This window comes from Gadus morhua, chromosome 1 (genome assembly GCF_902167405.1).
Source record: "Gadus morhua chromosome 1, gadMor3.0, whole genome shotgun sequence".
Lineage (NCBI taxonomy): Eukaryota > Metazoa > Chordata > Actinopteri > Gadiformes > Gadidae > Gadus > Gadus morhua.
The window spans coordinates 16,551,461-16,572,694 of NC_044048.1; the positions used below are offsets into that span (position 1 = coordinate 16,551,461).

At 42.6% G+C, this 21,234-nt stretch overlaps 3 protein-coding genes across 3 annotated transcripts; 1 reads left to right on the forward strand and 2 right to left on the reverse strand.

Moving 5' to 3' along the window:
• Positions 1–1,349: 1,349 nt before the first annotated feature.
• On the reverse strand, positions 1,350–3,971 carry LOC115552608 (cytosolic sulfotransferase 3-like). The gene is made up of 6 exons (XM_030368855.1): positions 3,843–3,971; positions 3,461–3,561; positions 3,049–3,178; positions 2,849–2,946; positions 2,450–2,624; positions 1,350–1,707 (listed from the first exon to the last, which is right to left on the reverse strand). The coding sequence occupies exons 2-6, from the start codon at positions 3,494–3,496 to the stop codon at positions 1,592–1,594; spliced, it is 555 nt and encodes a 184-aa protein (XP_030224715.1). The 5' UTR covers positions 3,497–3,561; positions 3,843–3,971; the 3' UTR covers positions 1,350–1,591.
• Positions 3,972–9,029: 5,058 nt separating this feature from the next.
• wdr46 (WD repeat domain 46) lies at positions 9,030–18,534 on the forward strand. Its single transcript, XM_030355673.1, has 14 exons — positions 9,030–9,133; positions 9,392–9,574; positions 9,692–9,772; positions 9,972–10,087; positions 10,172–10,259; positions 10,808–10,869; positions 10,983–11,087; positions 14,068–14,218; positions 14,478–14,713; positions 15,156–15,309; positions 15,406–15,553; positions 16,246–16,436; positions 17,514–17,627; positions 17,727–18,534. Exons 1-14 carry the CDS (start codon positions 9,080–9,082, stop codon positions 17,850–17,852), a joined length of 1,809 nt encoding a protein of 602 aa, XP_030211533.1. The 5' UTR covers positions 9,030–9,079; the 3' UTR covers positions 17,853–18,534.
• Positions 18,198–20,788, reverse strand: b3galt4 (UDP-Gal:betaGlcNAc beta 1,3-galactosyltransferase, polypeptide 4). The gene has a single exon (XM_030355684.1). It carries the CDS (start codon positions 20,346–20,348, stop codon positions 19,227–19,229), a length of 1,122 nt encoding a protein of 373 aa, XP_030211544.1. The 5' UTR covers positions 20,349–20,788; the 3' UTR covers positions 18,198–19,226.
• Between the last annotated feature and the right edge of the window lie 446 nt (positions 20,789–21,234).

Below are 21,234 nucleotides of genomic sequence, written 5' to 3' on the forward strand. Positions count from 1 at the left end.
TATACCCCCCCATCACATTTATATTACACACAGGGTGTTCGGGTCCAGTGGACCCGGAGCTAGTTTAAGTGTGGAAATCCTAGGTTCTGTGCATTTTCCCTTCTTCCTCTGTGTGTGTGTGTGTGTGTGTGTGTGTGTGTGTGTGTGTGTGTGTGTGTGTGTGTGTGTGTGTGTGTGTGTGTGTGTGTGTGTGTGTGTGTGTGTGTGTGTGTGTGTGTGTGTGTGTGTGTGTGTGTGTGTGTGTGTGTGTGTGTACCACAATTGATCAAGATGGCAAAGCGATTTTCTGTTCAGACTGCCTTACAGTTGATATTTGAAGAGACAGAGGGTTTTGATGGTGATGCAGAGGAAACAGTTTCAGAAAGTGAGGATAACATTTCTGAAAATTCAGAGTCTGACACTGAGTTGGAAGAGGAGGATCAGCATCAGCCAGCTCCGAAACGTAAAAGACAAATACACAATATACATAATACATAATAATATAAAACACAATATACATGCAACCAGTGCAAAAAAAACACATGCAATACACACACAGTGAGACTCTGCCCCTCATGTGTGGTATAGACTGATATACGTATAATGGCTGTGTTCAAAGGCTTTAATGTGTTGTTCAGACAGATTGAGTATGTTTCAATTTCTAATGATGTTGATAATTTCCCAGTTATGCCTGTTTTATGATGCATTTCCTTATTTTATTACATGCTAATACGAAAATAAACAAAAACGAGTGGCACCTCTATTCATAAATGTGATTTAACAAAGGTAAAGGGAACAAATTTAACATGTGTGGTTTATATTACTTGCAATTGGGTTGAAGTAACCATTTGGTGAGTATTTAAAAAAAAAGTTAGATTATGTTGAATGAAAAGGCCTAAAATGCAATGGGTCCACCAGACCCAGCAGCACCTCCTGTGTAACAAAAAAACGAACACCCTATGAGGGTTAAAGGTGTTGGCCGGTTTCTTAAGACCCAAGAAAGGCCATCCAGACACTGTTTATCTACCAACATGTAGAGATCATCTGTGTCTTCTGTGTCCATCACGTCAATCATGATGCAAGAGTAGCATGGTCTTCAAACTTTTGTGCAGAACTGGGCATTCTCCCTCTTTTTGGACGGGGTCTGATTGGACGGGGTCATTTGGCTGGGTAAGGCTGAATAGCTGTTAAACCAGCCATCTCAACAGACACTCAGGGAGAGATCACAAGCAAAATGACAAAACGTCTTTCAACAACACCGCCCTACATCCTTTTAGTTGGAGTTGCTCAGAAAAGCCACGAGGTGTTTGGCCGCCACCCATGGAGTGTAACCACCGAAATTGCTACAGAGTATTGTAGGCATTTTTCTGAGCATAATGTAATTTATATATATTTTTTTTGTACATAGTATATAATTAAAAACAATGAGACACATTTTTATTGTTGAGTGCGGATGTTTTCATTATTGACAAACACACTTTCGATTGACGATTATGGCTAGGACTAATATAAAGCCCAACAAGACATTGTAAACTATGTCCTTGTAGAAAGATCATACATATCCTCCTGTCGCTCAGGTTTAATCATGATATGAGAGTAGCCTGGCCAGACTTCAGACTATAGTGCGGAACTGCAGTGATGCATTCTTCTTCATCTTCTTCATATAGTCTTCATCGAACTGTTCATTCTGGGCTAGGGTGAAGTGGTTTTTCCAGTCACCAACCTTCCCTGTGAAATACAATAGCTGTGTTCGAAATCGTTCCCTATCACGGATATAGTGCACTATATAGGGTGCTCGCCATTTTGTAGTGGTGTTCGAATTCTCAGTGGTTAATTTCGTGCACTTATATAGTGCACTTAAAATACCCAAAATTTGAGTGTACATACGATGTTCCCTACACATTACTCCCGTATACCACAATGCAATGCGGTCGTGTTTTCCGGAAGAGAAGAAGCTGAATAGCCGCGAAAACGAAATACATTTAATGGAGTCTCCGGCTGTGGGAGAAATGTCAACAATTAATTTGGGAATTAACATAGAAAATGTAACATTCAAACATAATTTTAAAAAAACCTTGAACAAGGAAATGTAACATTCAACGTCAATACAACCTCCAGCTTTCCTTGTGAGTGCCTGGTTTGTTTCATGATATGGGCACATCTCTCTGCGTCACACAAATACCCGGCGCATTTACTGACGCAATTGAAGTTTAGAAATGTTCAGCGCAGTGTCAGAATTCTCGTTTGTTCGTTCCCTATAAAGTGCACTATATCATGAACACTACATAGGGAATAGTGAGTGAATGAATAGGGAACGATTTTGAATGCAGCTAATGTGTCAGTCAAAATTAAGGACATCGTGAACTTTAACCTTTAAAGGTCTCATGTCATGCCACCAGGTGTGGGTGTGATTAGTTAACCACACACACCTAGTGGCATGACATGAGCCCTTTAAAGTTACAAGTCTTACCTTTTCTCATGAAGCGAGAGATATTAAAATCCATTTCGTCACATGATGAGTAGTTGGTCATGTCGTTCTTCTTCATGTTATCAAACTGCACGAGATGTCTGATCTGTTCCTTCTCTGCGGCTGTCGAATTTGAACCAAGAAAGGAACTCAACTTGTCTATCTCTCGTCCAGTGTCCTACACACACACACACACACACACACACACACACACACACACACACACACACACACACACACACACACACACACACACACACACACACACACACACACACACACACACACACACACACACTTTAACCCTACATCTTGACCACATTTTTTCAAGGTTGTATTTTTTCATTTTGGGAACACATACCCCTGGTTAAGAACTGCTGCTCTTACACAAACACTACTTACCTCAACCATATCTTCAAAGAACATGTAGTGGATTTCAGGATGGGACTGTTTCCTCTCCCACCAGTCAGTCACATGATCATACCAGGATCCAAATAACACTAAAATCAGAGAGGAATCCATCAGAAACTTCTAATGAAGGTGAAGCAGAGAAAAATGTAGGCCTGAATTCTGTTGATTATGTGCTTTAATATGTGATGTACAGACTCTTTCCGTCCATGAATCTCTGTAGGTAGCTGTTCCACTCTCCTGGCTCTGGTTGGCATAAGTCCATGCGGTCAAAGTGGAAAAAGACACTGCATTGTCTTTAGCATTACGGGCCACATACACTACCTGCAGAGAGAACCCCCATTGTAGGCATTTACATCTCTGAAACAATATTTGTAAGGTCTTTATTGGCAATGGCATCCTTTGTAAATAACTACAAAGATATATCAATATACATATGAAAGATATCTCAAAGTAATTATCACAGATTTTGATTGAAATGTCATTAAAAAATATATTCAGAATACACAACACAGCTGTACAATTGTGCACAATTTACTAAAAATAGGGTGTAAAAATGTACTTAACGCCGACCTTCAGCTTTTATACTTAAAATAAATACTGTACCCTGCATTTCTGTTCCCAAAACGACTTGGGAATCATCTGGACCGGCAGGTGAGTTTTGATGAGACGAGGAGAAGAATCGAGACTGTCTGCCAGATCCGTTACTGAATGGGAAGATGAACCATTAACTCATCATTAACTTACTTATAGCACTCACATTTAATACTTCTGTGTACTGTGTACTGTTCACTTTTGGGATATTTTGCTCACAAAAGGCATAATCTACTTCTGACCATATCATTAAAAAATATCAGTATCATATGCTATTTTAAAGAAGTTTTCCATAATGAATGTGAGTTACCAAAATATTATAGGGAAATAGAAAATAGTTAAACAATTTTATTTTTCATTAGAAGACTGACATGGAAATATAACACAACCTCACCAGAAGGATGGTTTGGGTACTTCGACTCCAGGAAAGGTACTCTCTCATTAATAGGGGTGGATGTCTGACGATCTGGCTGTGACTGGGAAAAATACAGGAGATCAAGTATGTAGGAGACCCATGTAGTTCCTGAGAGAGAGAGAGAGAGAGAGAGAGAGAGAGAGAGAGAGAGAGAGAGAGAGAGCATCAGTGGACCGAAGGCCTTGTCTCATTCGGTGATAGTTACTTTAAGTAACGATGACAAAAATTACAAAAACGTGCATTTAAATCACTCAAAATCTCCTCAACTCCGAGGCGGCGTCGTGGTCTGAGGAAAAGTTGAGCCAAAATAAATACATTGATAAAGAAATTGTATGGATGCATATGTGATAATATCTTATTTGAACAAAGTTCTACAATATTTGACATATGCCTGACATTGTTGTCTGGGTTTTTACATTAGGTTGAACATAATTGTTTGAGATATCCTACAGGTTAATAATTGTAACTTGACTTTAGAATAAACAAGGCAAATCTATTGTTAGATCTGTTTGACCTTTTAGATAATATTAAACTTTTTTAAAAACAACATTTTGAGAGAATTCAAAACATTTCTGTAGAAGTATTTTGTTTGGCAGAAAACCAACAATCAAAGCATTACCTTGTCTACCGGTATGTCGGCTGCCATCGCTTCTCCTTACTGCAGTGTTTACCCTCTCTGTGTTCTGTGGGTTCTGAACATGAAATCCCTTTCCTTTCCCTCTTTTTATTGCACAACTGTCGCGTGCCGAGCGGCTGTGTTAATAATTGAAGGTGTTGGGCAGCGTTGGTGGGTGGAGCAGGGCAGGGGGAACCCCATGTACCACCTTATCTATTATGCATGTTGGCCGCCAGTGCTACTGCTGCAGTGTTTCTTGCATGCCTGTTGTTTTCTTCCTCAGCGTTTGCAGGTTTTTATCATTGAAATCCCTTTGCTTCCCATCTTCGGATTAAACAACTGTCCAACTGTGACAACAGATAGTCAAACTCTGAATTATAGCGATGTGACTCTGGGAACTAAAGGTATCTAGCCGTTTATATCGGCTGAGGAGAAGGTGGGGTATCAGATATGTGTCAATATAATCAAACAAAACTATAATCCAACAAATACTTTGAGGGAGAATACAATTTAATGACGCAAAAAAAAGTAAAACACAAAGCTAGCAAACAAATTAGTTTGTAGGTGCTGTTGTCTTTCCCAAAGATACACCGTGTTCCAGTTGAAAAACAAATTAGTTTGTAGGTGCTGTTGTCTTTCCCAAAGATACACCGTGTTCCAGTTGACAAACAAATGAGTCTGTTAATCATGAAAACTTGAAATTTTACATTTTTGTCAGACTTCTGTGGGCCTCTGCTCCCAGGTGCCTGACCTTTAGTTTGCAGTTCTGACACAAACCTTCGCTTTGGAGTTTTCTTTTCCAGGAGTGCCTTCCCATAAGCTAATGAGCTCTAAGTATTCAAGTGTAAATAATCTTAAATACGTATACGGATCATAGGGAAGTATTGTACAGCAAAAGGAAATTTGGCAGTAAATTAGAAATCGTAGAGCAAATGCTGTTAACCTGGGAAAGGGAGAGATTAAAGCTATACTGTACGATGTGAGAGAGCTAGCATGATTTGAAATTAGCTTCTCTTCGGAGTTCCGTTGAACTCCTCCCCCACCCTTCAGGACTCCCTGCCCCCACCCTTCGACACAGAGCCGTGCACGAGCGCTGCTGCTGCTTACGGCTTACTTCAACGGCAACCATTGCGTCACTTTTCAGGCCATTCAACTCCCTCAGCTGTCGCCATCGCTGAAAAGCTAATCCAATATTTATTCTCGTTTTTCCTCGAGCAGTCTCCAACTTCTTTTTTGTTGCTGCCTTTTCAGTTTCTGTCTTTCTTTTTCTTGCCTTTTTAAAAGGATGAACCGGGGCAAGTAACGGTGGCAGTGGTAACTTCTGTTTTTTTTCTTCCATCGTGTTGACGTTGTAGGCTCACTAGGTCTAGTCCACCGTCATGAACTACTATGACAACAACGCTTTCTTTGCCCTCCGTGAACGCGCTCAGTTCGGCTCAGTCTCGTACACAGAGGGGAGAGAACGCGCAGGCTTGTGATTGGTTCTTTAGATTCGGGTACAATGTCTCCGATTGGTAAGCATTTTAACAGGTTTATAGCCGATACAGATTTCGTTTTTTTTTCGCTTCTTTTTCATTGCCCATAAGTTATTTATTGCTGTCAGGATGTAAAAACCAATTTCAACAACATATTAAAAAGTGCATATCACTGGAAATCGTACAGTATGCCTTTAATGGTGCAAATGAGAATGAACGGGGTAAAAACATTCACCATCCTGTGCCGGCCATTGCTATCATTCACGATCATCTTTTTTTCATTTTTACTTTTGTCCTGTTGACTTTCTTCATATTATCAAACTGCAATAGATGTCTGACTTGTTCTATCTCTTCGTCTGTGGAAGTTTAACCAACAATGGAGCACAACTTGTCTATCTCTCGTCAAGTGTCCAGGCACACAGACATATAGACATACACGCATACACTTTAATTCATAATCATTGCTCAACCCTACCCCTCATTGCTCAACCCTAACCCTAACTTTTAAGCCGACCCACTACCCCTACCCTTCTTCCCCTACCAAATGGGACAACCCTACCCTGTGACGTCATCGGTAGTCCCTACCCTGTGACCTCATCATTAGTCATCATAAGTCAACTCGAAATGCATGACCCCGAACCTCCCCGTGACCCCCTAGCAGATAACCAGACACCTGGTAATGCTACAAGTGACAGACTGGCTGCCATTGTCTCCGGCAACGAGCAAGCCCCATTGTAAAGGTGTATAACCTGAAATGGTATTTATATCATGTATTTTGTAATTGGCATGCTTAAATAAAGGATTTTTTTAAATGCTACAATCTGTCCCTCGTAATATACCATTTATTTTGAATGTCACTTAGCTACATGTTAAAGGTGGTATTAGGTAAGAATCGGTTAAGAACAGGAACACTTTAAAGAAGAAACACTTTATTTCCATAAAGAAATAAATATTAAAACCTACGATTCCATGGACCCTATACCATATATATGTTTGAAAGTAGGCAATGCCTCTTTTATAGATAGCTTATTTTAATTAATAGAAAATGAATGCCTTAATGTTAAATTAATATTAACTGTATCTATCAGATTGATTCATATCTCATCAAATAGCACCGGATCGTTAAACATTGAATCGAATCGCATCGAATCGTTCCATATTAAAATGTATCGTCCCTGGATCGTATCGTAGCACATGTGTCATGGTCTGTCTGTTTCCCTGTCTTGTTTTGGTGTTTCCTTTTTTACTTTGGTATCTCTGTCTTGTTTCTCCCCTTGTCCGGTCAAGTTTCCCTCCTGTGTGATTACTGCTCCCTCCCCTATTGTCTTTCCTTTGTCCCTCGTCGTATCATTGTAGTTTATGGTGAGTTGTGTCCTGTGTGTTACCTGTGTTCCCTGTGTTACCTGCGTCACCTGTGTTCTCGGTGTTCCTTGCCTTTTGCGCTAATAAATTATCCTTTACCCGAACTGTCTGCTATTGGGTCCTACCTTCCTGCCTGCCACCCGCTAACCGTGACAACATGTATCTAGATACGTATCGGATCGTCCTATAAAGGAGAGATGCACCGCACTAATAAATAACATACAAACAAGAACCAGTGATCTAATGGAACTAATATTGCACATTACAAAAAGGCATCAACCATCACATTTTATCAATAACTTTGGTCGGTTTTAAACAACCAGTGGGTGGTTAATCTTTCTATTTTCCTGGGGGTTTTAGGGCTACCAATGCAGAAGAGGTGCTTGAGGTGATGGTGATTGGCTCTGTGATGGCAGCGGCCTCAATGATCTCCTGAAAGAAAACCGATAAGAAGGAATTATAACTGGGTTATATGGCCACATGTTACGTACAATATATAGTGATTATTATTTTTATATATATTTCTACCAAAAATACACTGGTTTATAAAAAGAAACAACATCACATTGATTCACCATTCTCCAGGCTAATAAGCATTTTTAAAACGAATTATTGCATTACTTGGCAGGGGATTAAAGTTTATCTTCAATCTGGAGTCCCTAGAACATGGAACATATGGATATCATACGACATGAGCCCCCGGTCCACGGCCGGGCTGCGGATCCCGTGGCGTGATTATTAACATAGAAAACACTTACATTTGTGGTCTTCCATCCTGTCGCATCTTTTTCGCCCGCCATCTTGCCTAGGATTTTTCTTGATTTTCCATTTCCTCGCAAGGTATCGTGGGAGCAAGTCACAACTGGAGCGTTCTCAGTTTCTTTGAGTGTGCCCATCGAAAATCTAAATTTTGAAGGAATGTTAGCCCTCCCCCTTACCCCTTACGCTACCTTTAAATGGGTTTTGGACATGGCTCCACGGCAAGTGAATGAGGAACATTTTCCTATGAGCAATGAAATTGGACAAGGCCTTGAGGTATTAATCTCGAAGAATTCTGTGTCCTTCTCTTCGGCAATACCTTTGGCAGGTGCTGTATTCTTTCCCAAAGATACAAAGTGTTCCAGCAGACAAACATTTTGTAATAGTACTGCAACTACAAGTTAGCAAATACAAGTTAGCAAATACAACATTAGTGGACCATAGGCCACATAGACCATCATGTGTCAATATATCTAACAAAACTATAATCAAACAAATAAATTTGAGGGAGATACAAGTCAATGAAGCAACAAAAAAATAATAAGTAAAACATATAGCTGGCAAAAAAATGAATTGGTGAAAACTTGGTCTTTTACATTTTTGACAATATGTCCTTTTGTTTAACATCACCTCTGCTCCTTTCTTCCCAGGGGTGCCATCCCATTGGCTGAGAAGTATTTAAGTTTAATTCAGCTTAAATACGTTTATAGGTCCTTGCGAAGCATTGTACATGCAATGACATTTGCCGTGGAATTACAAACCGTAGAGCACATTCTGTAACTGTGTGTTAAAACCGGGGAAAGGGAGAGATTAATGGTGCGATTGTTGCGAATGAGAATGAACGGGGCAAAATCATTGACCGTCCTCTGCCAGCCAGGCGCCCTCACTCCAGAACAGCAGGGGCGGCAGTGCGCCGATGACGTTGCGTGACGCCGCCTGTAAAAAAAACAAAGATGAATAATACATTGATGACGTAAAGATCTCTCTGAACATACACAATAAAGATGGCGTCGGCGGAGGTTGCGCTGAAACATACACACGTGGAGAAAAAGAAAAAGGTAATTGACAAATGTCTAACCATAATAAATGCTCCGCTAGCTATATGAGCTCCGTACATTGTCAGTTATTGATAATTTTTATACTACATCACTGAAGCGAAAGACCAAAAATGATCTTAGCATTAGCAATGGCTGCACGTTTGAAAATGTAGGAAGCTATTTATTTCATCTTAAAGCCACTTGCGTGACTCATAACAGTGATACAGTTTCTTTCTGTGCTTGTAGAAATATATGATTCCACTTTGTTTGTACCGACAGGTTTCTGAGCGTTACTGGCAGGGCTCTGGTGAGGAGAAGAAGGATGAAGCCCCGGGTGGATCTCACGTGCCGGGGGACCAGCCAGCTCCACTGGGCAGCCAAACCAACCAGCAGACCAGGGCTTCAGAGAAGAAGAAAAAATATAAAGCGGCAGAAAGACATGGAAAGAAGGCCATAACAAGGGTCTGTCAGTCTGCGTGTGACGATCACCATTGGAATACTAGGATCATTGTGATCACATTAAAGATGTTTGTTTCGTCTCTATAGCTGGCTAATTGCTGTTGTTTTTTTTGTCTTCAGAAGCCTGATCCCTTCCCAGGATCTGCACCAGTTCCTGAGGAGAAGCGGCTTAAGTTCCGGAGGAAAATGAAAATTGATCAGGTAATGTCCTGTCTTTAACATTTGCACTTTGTAATGTTCTGTTGTCAATCTGTTTTGTGATTTTCAACCCACTTCAGTTATTTGAACTTCCATTCTCTATATATGGGAGGCGTCTTTATGACTGTCAGTGAATGCTGACCTCTGCTACCATCTAGGTGGACACAACCAGTCATTAATGCACAGTATTTCTGTCTTTTAGCTTCCTCAGTATCTCACTAAGCTAAGGCGTGTTGTGGCTAGCTCACAGGCTGAGTCAGAAATTACTGAAAAGGAATCTGCCCGACACGACCAACTTCTTCTCCAAGAGGATGCTGGGTAATCTCTCTCGACGACTACAACTGATTTTGAGGCTTGGAATATGTTTTTCCCAACGGTGATTTGACCCTCTATTTACTCAAGTTTTCTAGAAGGAGATGAAGATGAGGACACGTGTACCATCTCCCAAGAGGATATTGCTGATGCTGTGGATATAACGGCTGGAGCCAAGGTTGGGCGCCGTACATCGTTGCAGCCATCAGAATGTCATGTCATGTGTTCTATTGAACGTCAGTTAATTAATGTTGCCGATGGCACTGTGACTTTGCCTTCAAAAATTCCTTAAATTGTGCAAGCTCACCACTTCGCCTCGATATATTGTTCTTGAACTAGCCTGGCATGAACAGCCAGTCTCTAACACTCAGTTATCTGAGTTAACCGAGCAATGTAGATGGTGATGAAACAGAGCAGTGCTGTTAAAGATTTTATAGAATTGCTTAATTATAATATTTGTGCTGCGTTGGGGATTGTTAGACGTAATGGTAACGTTTGTTAAGACTGTTTTGCTCTGGAAAAAATGAATGTGTTTCGCTATAGCTATCTGGATTTAGCATCCGACTGGCTGAAGCTCATCCAGCTGCAAAGTAAGGTTCTCTGACGCCACCCCTCATCAAAGACAGTATCCAGTCTTCATGAGCGAGGCAAATACGTGCTGGCTGTGTTAGGCTATCTGTGTGTCATGAACACTTTTCATTCAGCAAATTTTCTTCTCCTTTCTAGTATTTTAATCTAAACCTATCCCAGTTTGGGCCTTATCGATTGGATTACAGCAAGACTGGACGGTTGGTGTTAACGACTTTAAGCATGAAACAAGTTATGAAGTTATTTGAGTTGTTTGGTAGATATTTGTACATTAATCCTGTTTTCCCTGTTGTGCTATTTGTTCTGTTTGCAGCCAACTGTTACTGGGTGGGAGGAGGGGGCATGTGGCCTGCCTGGACTGGCAGACTAAACAGCTGCTGTGTGAGATCAACGTGATGGAGACTGTCAATGATGTGAAGTAAGTCTGTCTTATAGAGCTGGCCCCAAATATTCAGATGAACCAAACTGTTCTTTGTTAGTGTTTATTAGGGATGCACCGATTGTGAAATTCTGGGCCGATACAGATGTTTAAAATAGCAATTTGGCCGAGGCCGATACCGATGTTTTTGTTATTTATTCCCCCTTTTGTGCAAGGGAAACAAACCCTAACCCCCCACGCAGACACGCACCTCGTATACACGCACACACATTGACACAGGGAGAGGCTTTTATGATTTGTGTGAAATCAATCTGTTTATTTCAACAACTGCGCCATCAACATTCAACATCAAAATTATTTCAACATGGGCTTAGGCAGATAGGCCTACATGCGCCGAAACAGATCGCTATTTATTTTACTGAACACAGCCTGCATGACGGTGAACTAGACACGTCTTTAGCATTTGGAAACTATGGCCAAAAAAATAACTTCATACGGTGTCTTTTTAAATTTTTATGTTTCCAGCATTCGTAGTGTTGATCAGCTGAAAAATAGTCCGCCAAAGACGTTGACGTCGGTTAGCAACCGAGGACGCTTGTGGAGTGATAGGACCGAAAAAAACGCCCGCGTGCATGTGTGGTTTGTTTACAAAGAAAAGTGAAAGAAAATGTCTGTCGTGTGGGAGTATTTCACTGCCTCGGAGAACGATCAGCGATATGCTTGTAAGTTTGTAAGACATGTTCCAGTGACATTTCAAGAGGAGGAAGCATTAAACATGTAAACATCGGCCGCTGCCATCGGTGAATGTCATGAACCTGACCTAGCCTGGATCCGCCCGCCTACGTACTTCCGTTCGATTTTCATTTCCCTTCAGTACTACCACTGGGTTTGCGGTATATTTGCGGGTTTTCTCCGGCCCAATTTTGCCGGTCCAATCAGCAAATAGAGGGAGTGGCTCAGAACAATGACGTTGAGGTTGTGCGCTAGTTTGAGTTGTAGTCAAATGTTAGTGATTGATTATGGCAGATCGTTTAGTTTTAAACTCCAACAAACACCCGCCTTCAAGTGAGTTAACGTTTGTCAATGGAGAGGGGCCAGACTCTGTGCAAATGAAATGAAGTAAAAGAGTCTGGTAGGACAAGGCTCAACCTGGGGACTCTACGAATTCTCTTATTTGTATAGGAAATTTCCCTTCCTAACGAGATGACCCGGAAGTTCTTGGAGGAGAGGTGGTTTGATTTCTTAAAATGCTTAGGAAAGGAGCCTTGATGCGTCCTTTAACCCTCCTTTAGCATTGGTTACTCCTGAGCAACTTTTACGAAAGGAAAGGAGATGGTGGTATCCTATAATCCTTTATGGCGGTAATATTTATTGCAACATGCCACCGATGAAGTTGACCGTCTCTACATGAAGACGCAGTAAAGCAGAAGAGAAGAAAATACAATTGATGAACATGGATAAAAATTCCAGAAACATATTATTTGAATCGAAATTAATTAATTTATTGCTGGTTATTAAGCACACAATATACACCGTTAGAAAGTAAAATGCAGACTATACATTTAAGAGAATACTGGGGGCAGTCAATTTCAACATCAACATAAGTTGAGCCTCTTTCTTTTTTTTTCGCATGTGAATTGGGATTCAAGTGGCCTAAAATATTCCGGTTGGCCAATTCCGACCTAAATTATTGGCGACATCCTGATTGAAATCAATACGTCAAGGACGAATGGTTCGAAAGAGCGCTTGTTGTAGTCCAACTTCAGAAAACTGTAGTTCCACGCTAGAGGCGCTGGAGGTCAGCAATACTCAGGCAATGATGTCGGTTAGGAAAAGCTGAGTCGAATTCATTTTAAACAGTGCCGTCTTTTCCTTTGTTTGAAAGGAAGCACCTTTTCATCTCTCCTTGACCCAATGACGTTTTCCACAAAGGTTAAGCAATGGAGGCATAAAGGTTAGGAGATTTGACTATTCGGCAGAAGTTTGGCAGCTCCGGCGGGGGGAGCTCGGCGGCAGTCCGGCAGAGACAGAGATTGTATCCCCGGAGATGAGCTGCCGCCGAGTTCCCCCCACCGGAGCTGCTCGTCCGCTGGTCCACAAAATCTTAGCTATGCTTTGATTGGAGGGGAGTAGGGAAGTGGGAGGTAATATTCAACTGTGCCCCTTCCTACGTAGGAGGAGGCGCCGCAACTGACTCGCTCGTTTGGTAACTGTAGGCGGGGTACTTTCAGAAATGCATATCTCACTCAAAAAATCATGTACAGACTTTCTTCAAAGTTTGTATGAGTGTGGGATAGGAGTGGGAAAAATAATTGATTCTTCGATGCATCACGATTCTCGCTAGAACGATTGTCTCGATGCAGATAAATTAATAATCAGTTATTATTATTTATTTATTTTTTTGCCTGCTGCAACATTCTGTTTGCCAGAAAGGGATATTTTTTGTAATTTTCATTTTCATATTTGTGACAAAAGCTTTCTCTCATAAAATATTAGATTAGTTAATTCATCTGTTGATGACTTTAATGATCATCACAAAAGTAGGAAGTGATTAGCAAACTGAGTATCAAACCCAGATGTAGATATGTATTTTTGAAAATCATGCATGGGAATGTACATAAAAAAAATTGTTGCATCGATAATCGCTTCAGAATCGAATCGTTGACCTCATAATCGGAATCTAATCGAATCGTGAGGTGCCAAGAGATTCCCATCCCTAGTGTGGGAGCACCAGAGACCCAAAACAACACCCCAAATCCCAGGAAAAGTGTTGTTTTCATATGTCCCCTTTAAATGATGTGCATGTTGACATTGTTTATGCCATTTGGACTTTTGTTTAAATCCCTTCACTTGATTTAAGCCATTTAACGTTTCTTTATGTCTTAATCTATGTGGCTTTATTAAAAAATATTTTCAACCTCACTTTATACTACAGCACTCACCGCATTTTCTGCAGGAAATGCATTTATTAGTTTGCTTTGTTATTGCATCAAATGTTTTTTTATTTCCTTCAATCCAGATGGCTCCATAGCGAGGCTATGTATGCGGTGGCACAGAAGAAATGGCTGTACATCTATGACTCCAGTGGAATCGAGCTTCATTGTATACGAAAATTCAACGATGTTCTTCGCATGCAATTTCTCCCGTACCACTTTTTGTTAGCCACAGCGGTAAGTTCACATAAGAAAATATAAAAACACAAAAAGACTACCATTGGGTCATTAATTCAGCATCTCTATACGCCAACCTCTTCACTTTGAACTGAAAGTGTTGTGGGTTGTTGTATTTTTTACATACAGTCCCCAGTCAGTTCAGTGAATTAAATCTCATGGGCTATATTCAATCAATACTATATAGCTGACTCAAATAAGGCCACCCAGATGGGCTATTCCTGCTTTCATCAAGCCGTCCATTGGTTTGTGTCTCTAGAGCGCAACAGGCTTCCTGCAGTACTTGGACGTGTCCGTTGGGAAGGAGGTGGCGGCCGTGGGCACCAAAGCAGGCCGGCTGGACGTCATGTGCCAGAATCCTCAGAATGCGATCATCCACCTGGGCCATTCTAACGGCACCGTCACCCTCTGGTCCCCCAATCAGAAGGAAGCCATCGTCAAGATGCTCTGTCACCACGGTGGTGTACGCTCCGTCGCTGTGGACAAGACTGGCACGTACGTAAAAATAAAAATGTATCTCTTTAGGGCAAGATACTTGTTCCTTCATAAGCTTTCGGCACAACTATATCAGACTGCAACAATACTTTGACATCTAGCCAACAATATTTAAATTTACAGTAAAACCCGGGATAATTTGATCAAAAGCACACTCTTGCTCCTTAAGTGTAAAAGGTTAAGGGGACACGAAGACGACCTTTTTTATAGATGCATATATGCAAGCTGCTTGGGCGAGTAAAACTAGCCAGGCTTTAATTCAAAATACCAACCCTAAGTTGTTTATCATTTGAGGCTTGTCTCAAGCTGACTTCAGCCTTGCAGCAGTGTACATCTGGTTAGAGAATTCCAGCCCTGCGTTTGTATTATTCTTACCATGTGTGACTTCCATTGTTGGCCACTAGAGAGCAGCCTTCTCAGTTGTTTCCTGTGCCTCCCTTAGTTATATGGTGACGTCGGGCATGGACAAAAAGCTGAAGGTTTTTGACCTCAGGTCCTTCAAGCCCTTTCAGTCCTACTTCCTGCCTGCCGGGGCCTCCTCCCTGGCTCTGAGCCACAGGGGACTGCTGTCGGCCGCCACTGGAGACATTGTCCAGGTCACTTTTAACATCTTTCATAATGGGTTTTTGTATGCATGGATTTTTATTTTTTTAATTTCAAGATATTAATGTCATGTTTTAATGTCCTCGCAGGTCTACAGAGACGTATGGAATACACCAGTGAAAAAGCCCTACATGGCACACAAAGTGCATGGAGCGGTGTGGGGCCTCCACTTCTGTCCCTATGAGGATGTCCTTGGGGTGGGCCATGGAGAGGGCTTCACCAGTATGCTGGTGCCAGGTCTGCAGTGAAGCCACAACACTACAACACAGTCCCTGATGTTCAAAATATTGGTTGTACACTGAATGTGAAATCAACCGGATATGGTTGGCTTCTTCATGCATTGTTCGTGGTAGACGCCTTCTGTTGCTGAGATAAGTGAACCAGTACAGTACGTTATTTGGACTGCGGTTATACTGTGTGGATATCAAGAGTCCCTGATAAACAGGAAATGGCTGGTTTCCTGTGGGAGGCTGGTTCAACATAGGTTGAACCAGCCGTTATGGTGATGGTCTATGTGCCCCGATAATTGACTGCACCTCAGTTGAGTCCATGCGAGTCTGCTTTAACCAGCCATCATCCACACCCTCCAGACACAGATTATGTATCTAATGTAGAGCAGGTGATGACGCCCAATAGATTAGGCAAGTAACCTGGAATTGGTTTATGGTTGACTAGCCACCTGCTGATTATGTGTTTCTGAGAGCGCTTTGCTTCTTAAAAATAATAATTGAAGAGGCATTTAGAGGGGAGCTGGAAGCACGAGAACGATAAAAATACTTTCGATTTTTGGTTTGAGCAAGTCAAATTCTGTTTCTAACCACATTTCCCATGTCGGTTAAAGGTTTTTGTTGTGAACCACAGTCACCACCTTATCAACTATGCTGCCTCTGTCAACAATAACTAACATAAGGATACGTGCCTATGTTTAGGTGCTGGTGAGCCCAACTTTGATGGGCTGGACTCGAACCCATACCGAAGTGCCAAACAACGGCAAGAATGGGAGGTTAAGGCCCTGTTGGAGAAGATACAGCCAGATCTGATATCCCTCGATCCAGGAAAGCTGAGCCAAGTGGACTACGCCACGTTCAAGCAGAAGCATCAGGACAAAGTCAAAGTCCTGGTCAGTAACTCGTTGTATGCAGTGTTGGGGAGTAACGGAATGCATGTACCGGCGTTACGTATTCAGAATACAAATTATAATTTAACTATTCCGTTACTATTCAAATTCTTGGTATTTAGAATACAGTTACATTGTTGAAATCAATGGATTACATGACGATACTTCTGTTTCACAAGTTTATTCGTGCTTTCACACTAACAGCATTTAGTGCGCACTAAACAAGTTTGGTCCCTTGGTTTGGTACATTTGCGTTGGTGTGAATACAACCACCTCACTTCGATGCGAACCAAATCAGCCGGCCTAGACCTCGCTGAACAGCTGGTCTCGGTTCGCTTCCAAACGAACCCTGGTACGGTTCGCTTGAGATGTGATAGCGAACGCACCTCAGTCCGATCCACTTCCAAAAAGCATACACCCCTTTGGACGTACCAGGCACCTGCTCAGCCATTCACATTATGGGAATTATTGTCTGATTAGCAGCAACTCCAAGACTAGCAGCATATTGTCGGACCGTCGGGTGAAAGTGAGTCATGGCTCAACATGGAGTCAAGAGGAGACGGAATGTCTATTGGATATTTGGTCAGACGCCGACATAAAACATATGCTGGAAAACACATAAAAATGCCGATGCATTTAACACATTCAGCACCAGGATGAGGGAGGAGTTCGACCGGTTCATAACTGTATGAATCAAATCAATATCACGAGTGCAGCCCACTGGATAGCCATGATTATTTACTTTCACAGACGTACACAAACATACCCTTATAGTCTTTGTTCCTCTACAGCAAATTATATAATATAGTGCACTTTCAGCGAGACGTGGGCCTAACACATTCAGCCAGTTTGAACAGAAGAACACACCAGAATAGGTCTATTTAGTAAGCAGGATTTGATTCCGCATTCCTACACTTATAAAATGCAATTCAATGTGGAAGTACTCCAAGTATTCAGAATACGATACGGAATATATTACATTTTTGGGTATGTATGGATACATTTTTAAAAGTATCCTACCCAACACTGGATGTATGTGTGAAATAATTGATGTGTTCTAAACTCTGTTACCAAACCTAGGGCTACGACCCACTTGCCAGAGATAAGTTCAAGCCCCGCATGAGGAAGAAGGGCAGAAGTTCCACTGGAGGGGTTATAAGGCGCAAGAATCAAGTGGCTCACGAAGACAAGAGAGTAAGTAGTTCACAATGCTGTTCAGATGCTGTTCATCCATCTGTACATTCTCAACTGCTTGCTGAATATTCATATTTATTCATGTCCGCGTCTACACAGGAGATCATCATTACAACTTTGAAGGAAAAGGCAGAGTCTGCAAAGGAAAGGAAGAAAAACAACAATGGGCAAACATCTGCTGTGAGATCTGCTCTGGACCGATTCAAGAAACGGGCGGCCCCGTGAGGTCCAGCGGACGGAGTGACCGTTCGACTTTCCATGAAGGGCGGGTTCTCGTTCGCATTCTTGTCTTCCCACTCGAGACTGTACAATATGCCGCTTGTTCTCGCAAGGACTGTTCATCACTGTTGCTCATGGTAGACATGGTTCTTATGGGTGCAAAAGTTCCAACTCTTCAACTAGGTCCCCTGTCTAACCCAAAGCCACTTTATTGATTCCACAAACCATTTAGTTATTTTCTGTCTTGCTTCAGGAAAGTATGTAACCACATGGCTTGAAGGGTAAATTCGCACACTCAGCTGCTGCCATTTAGTCAAGATGATTGCCATATGAGTTATTTGTACTGCATCACTTTTTTTTTTTTTTTTGATAACATTGTGATTATGATGCAGATAATTAAAAGATTCTCATGAAGCAAGAACTTCTTGTACAGGCAGGTTCAAGTTATTCAGCGAACCTGTTTTTAAAAGCACTTTCAAGTACAGCGAAAGAGAACATGGTTATTGAGGGCCTTCAATTCCTGAGGGTTTTTAGTGACTCAATTCTTCTGCAATACCAAAACGGAATTAAACAATTAGTCTGGAAATAATATTAAATACAAATACGTTCTTCAAAGTCGAGATTGAACAAGACCGGCGGTTAATTCTTAACCATTTCCCCTCCAAATAAACACCTTTTCATGCATTGACTAGGACTTTCCGTGTTTCATAGGCCTACTATAAGGAAATTGCCTATCATGTAGGCAAGTTTTATGACACCGTCACTACCCAATTTTATTTTGGCATTCAAATAGGCTAAGTAATAAGGGAAATAATCTTAATTGCGTCGATGCCCTGCCTTCTAGATGTGACTAAATATAGAGGTATATTGAGTGGGGCTTGCTGTGTCTGCATGCATTTGTGATAATAGATAAGACTTATCTCCTTATACGTGTTTTAAGCAGTTAAAAGATACTACTGAACCTGTGAAGTAGCACACGTTTTGAAGCTATGAGCTCTTTATATTGCATTGATCACAAGAACGGCTCACTTTCCCCTGCTTCTGTCTGCATGTTGTCAGGCCTACTGTTTCGAAATCTATGGTAGGCTATGGAGTTTGAAGCTACACTGATCAGTGCCAACAAGCTTGTGTCTAAAACTACACTACTTAGTTTAGCCGGACGAGATAGAACACCGCCAAAAAAAAATAGGCTGCGGTTAAAGTTAATTTATTTTTGCAATTCAAGTTATAAAAAATAAAGTTTGATTTTCTTAGTGCAGTAAGTAGGCCTACTTTATTTTGGCAGCCAAATATTTGGTTGTGCTATTCACAGTAGGCCTACGCGAGATAAAGCCCTGCATCCAACATGTATTCTACGCAATTCTCTCCCAAGTCACACGTTCACAGCCCCTGCTCGATGCCCAAAGCGTTCCCAATCAGGGCCCGGAGTTTGCAGACCCCCAGAGAGGCGCGCACACTTATCCAAGAGCAGGGGTTTGGCGAATGGATGTCCGCCCAGTAACCCAGCATCTCCCTCGGTGCGATGTGGTGGACGGACACCATGGTCTGGTAACAGCACCGGCCGTAGGGGACTGCCGGTCCGCCCGAGAAGAGAGGACAATGGGAGGGCAGCACCCCGGCGGTACGGGCACACAGCCCCACGAACACGTCCTCGGGTGGCAGAGGCGTGGACAGGGGGGAGGCGGCGGCTGCCAGGGACACTTTGAGGAGCGCGGAGCGGGATAGTACGTATGCCGTTCCGCTGCAGTAGTCTGGAAAGACGGGGGGAGGGTATGCTCCGGCGGGGAGATAGTGCTTGCTGTCCGGGTCCCTGTCCGGAGCCACATGGAGATGCACCCGGCCTAGGTAGAGGTCTCCTTGTTCGTACGGATTGCGGCTCCTGTTAAGGTAGTGAAGAAGTGCGCTCGGATTGAACAACACGTCGTCATCCACTTTGGCCATGAAGTGAGCCTGGGGGCAGAACCGGCGTGCCCATCCCAGCATCGACAGGGTCTTCAGGGTGAGGTTGGAATACGTGTCCTCGAAGCGCCCCTGGATCAGGTCTCCTCTTAGCCGTGCCTCCTCCACCAACAGCTTAGCCAGTCCCCGGTCCAGAACCACACCCACAATAAACAGGGTCATCACCCGGAGGCCTCTCACCTCGACCTCCCCACCCCAGGTGTCCCTGATGGCCTGGCGGGCTTGCTGATTCCTGGGCGCAGAGGCCACTATGGTTATAAGGTATGGTTTCGCACGTTGGCAGACGAGGGGACTCGGCATGAGCAGGAACTCCTCTGGTCTGGTCGGGGGGACGCTCTTGGGCGGGATAATCCTGCCCTGCGATGCCTCCACCAATGTGTCCATGTTCATGGAGGTGACCCATGACTCGATGGAATCGACGAAGAGCAGAGCGACGAGGGCGCACACCACTAGCGCCAAACAGATGAAAGGCAAAATCCCAAACCTGCTCCATCGTTTCCCAAATCGCGTGAACCTGAACATCCAAAGCCCCCGTCCGACCATGACTGCCCGGCGAACTCCACGATGCGAGGCAGGGCTCCAGAGAAGACGTTGTGGACGGAGCTCAGCCTCCCTCTCGGTCCGGTGCACGCAAATACAACGCTAATGTTCAATCGTCCCCCCCTCGTGTCTCTGCATTGCAGCGTTTGGTTACCCTTTAAAGAGAAGAGGACGGTGGTGGTAGCGGGCGCACTGCTGCGTCTCCTGCTGCTGCATCACTGTGCAGAAGTGCAATAAAACAAGGCAATAAACAGTCGAAAAAATGGATGTGGCCGCCCCAAGCTATAGCCTATGCCATTAGTTTCACTCTGGCATTTGAATAGGCTGAATATTGACAAAAGAACCGACTATGCTGTAGAAATAGAGCAATGGATAATTTATTTATTTTATTTAGGTCAAAAGCGGTAGCCTATCAGAGTTAGTCACGCTCGCAGCCTACAAGATGGCCTATGTGACGGGAAATTAGCAAATACATTTGTGCATGCCGTTGGTCTATGAGACGTTGATCTAGCCTATTCATCTCGTTTCCATGCGCATTCACCCCGCGACAGAGTGCCCAGGACGGGATGCCCCTGAGCGCTATGGGCGGGATATTCTGGTTTAATAATCTGTATTTCATATATTGTGGATGAGTTCTGGGTCTGGAACATCTTTGTATCAAGCTAAACTGAAGCTGCAACAAAGGGAGACACAACGACAGCAGTAGCGGTTCCGAAGAACGACCAGTTCTCCTTCAAGCAAAATCGTGTCCCCCTTAATGTCGAGTTTAAAAAATTGTTTATGATTATTTTTTTGTGTGTGTGTGCAAATGATCATACACCGACCTATAATGATGCATCGATGTTCATTGCAATCAAAAAATATTTTTTCATAATTAAAAATAAAAAAT

Excerpts from the sequence above, each read along its gene's own strand:
- LOC115552608 (XM_030368855.1), bottom strand. The coding sequence starts at position 3,496 with ATGATTCCCAAGTCGTTTTGGGAACAGAAATGCAGG. Across the intron at positions 3,179-3,460 it reads TTTGGGAACAGAAATGCAGG|GTAGTGTATGTGGCCCGTAA; the intron begins GTACAGTATTTA and ends TTCTCTCTGCAG. Across the intron at positions 2,947-3,048 it reads TTCATGGACGGAAAGAGTCT|TGTTATTTGGATCCTGGTAT; the intron begins GTACATCACATA and ends CTCTGATTTTAG.
- wdr46 (XM_030355673.1), top strand. The coding sequence starts at position 9,080 with ATGGCGTCGGCGGAGGTTGCGCTGAAACATACACACGTGGAGAAAAAG. Across the intron at positions 10,088-10,171 it reads CTTCTCCAAGAGGATGCTGG|TTTTCTAGAAGGAGATGAAG; the intron begins GTAATCTCTCTC and ends TATTTACTCAAG. Across the intron at positions 10,260-10,807 it reads ATATAACGGCTGGAGCCAAG|TATTTTAATCTAAACCTATC; the intron begins GTTGGGCGCCGT and ends TCTCCTTTCTAG.
- b3galt4 (XM_030355684.1), bottom strand. The coding sequence starts at position 20,348 with ATGGTCGGACGGGGGCTTTGGATGTTCAGGTTCACGCGATTTGGGAAA.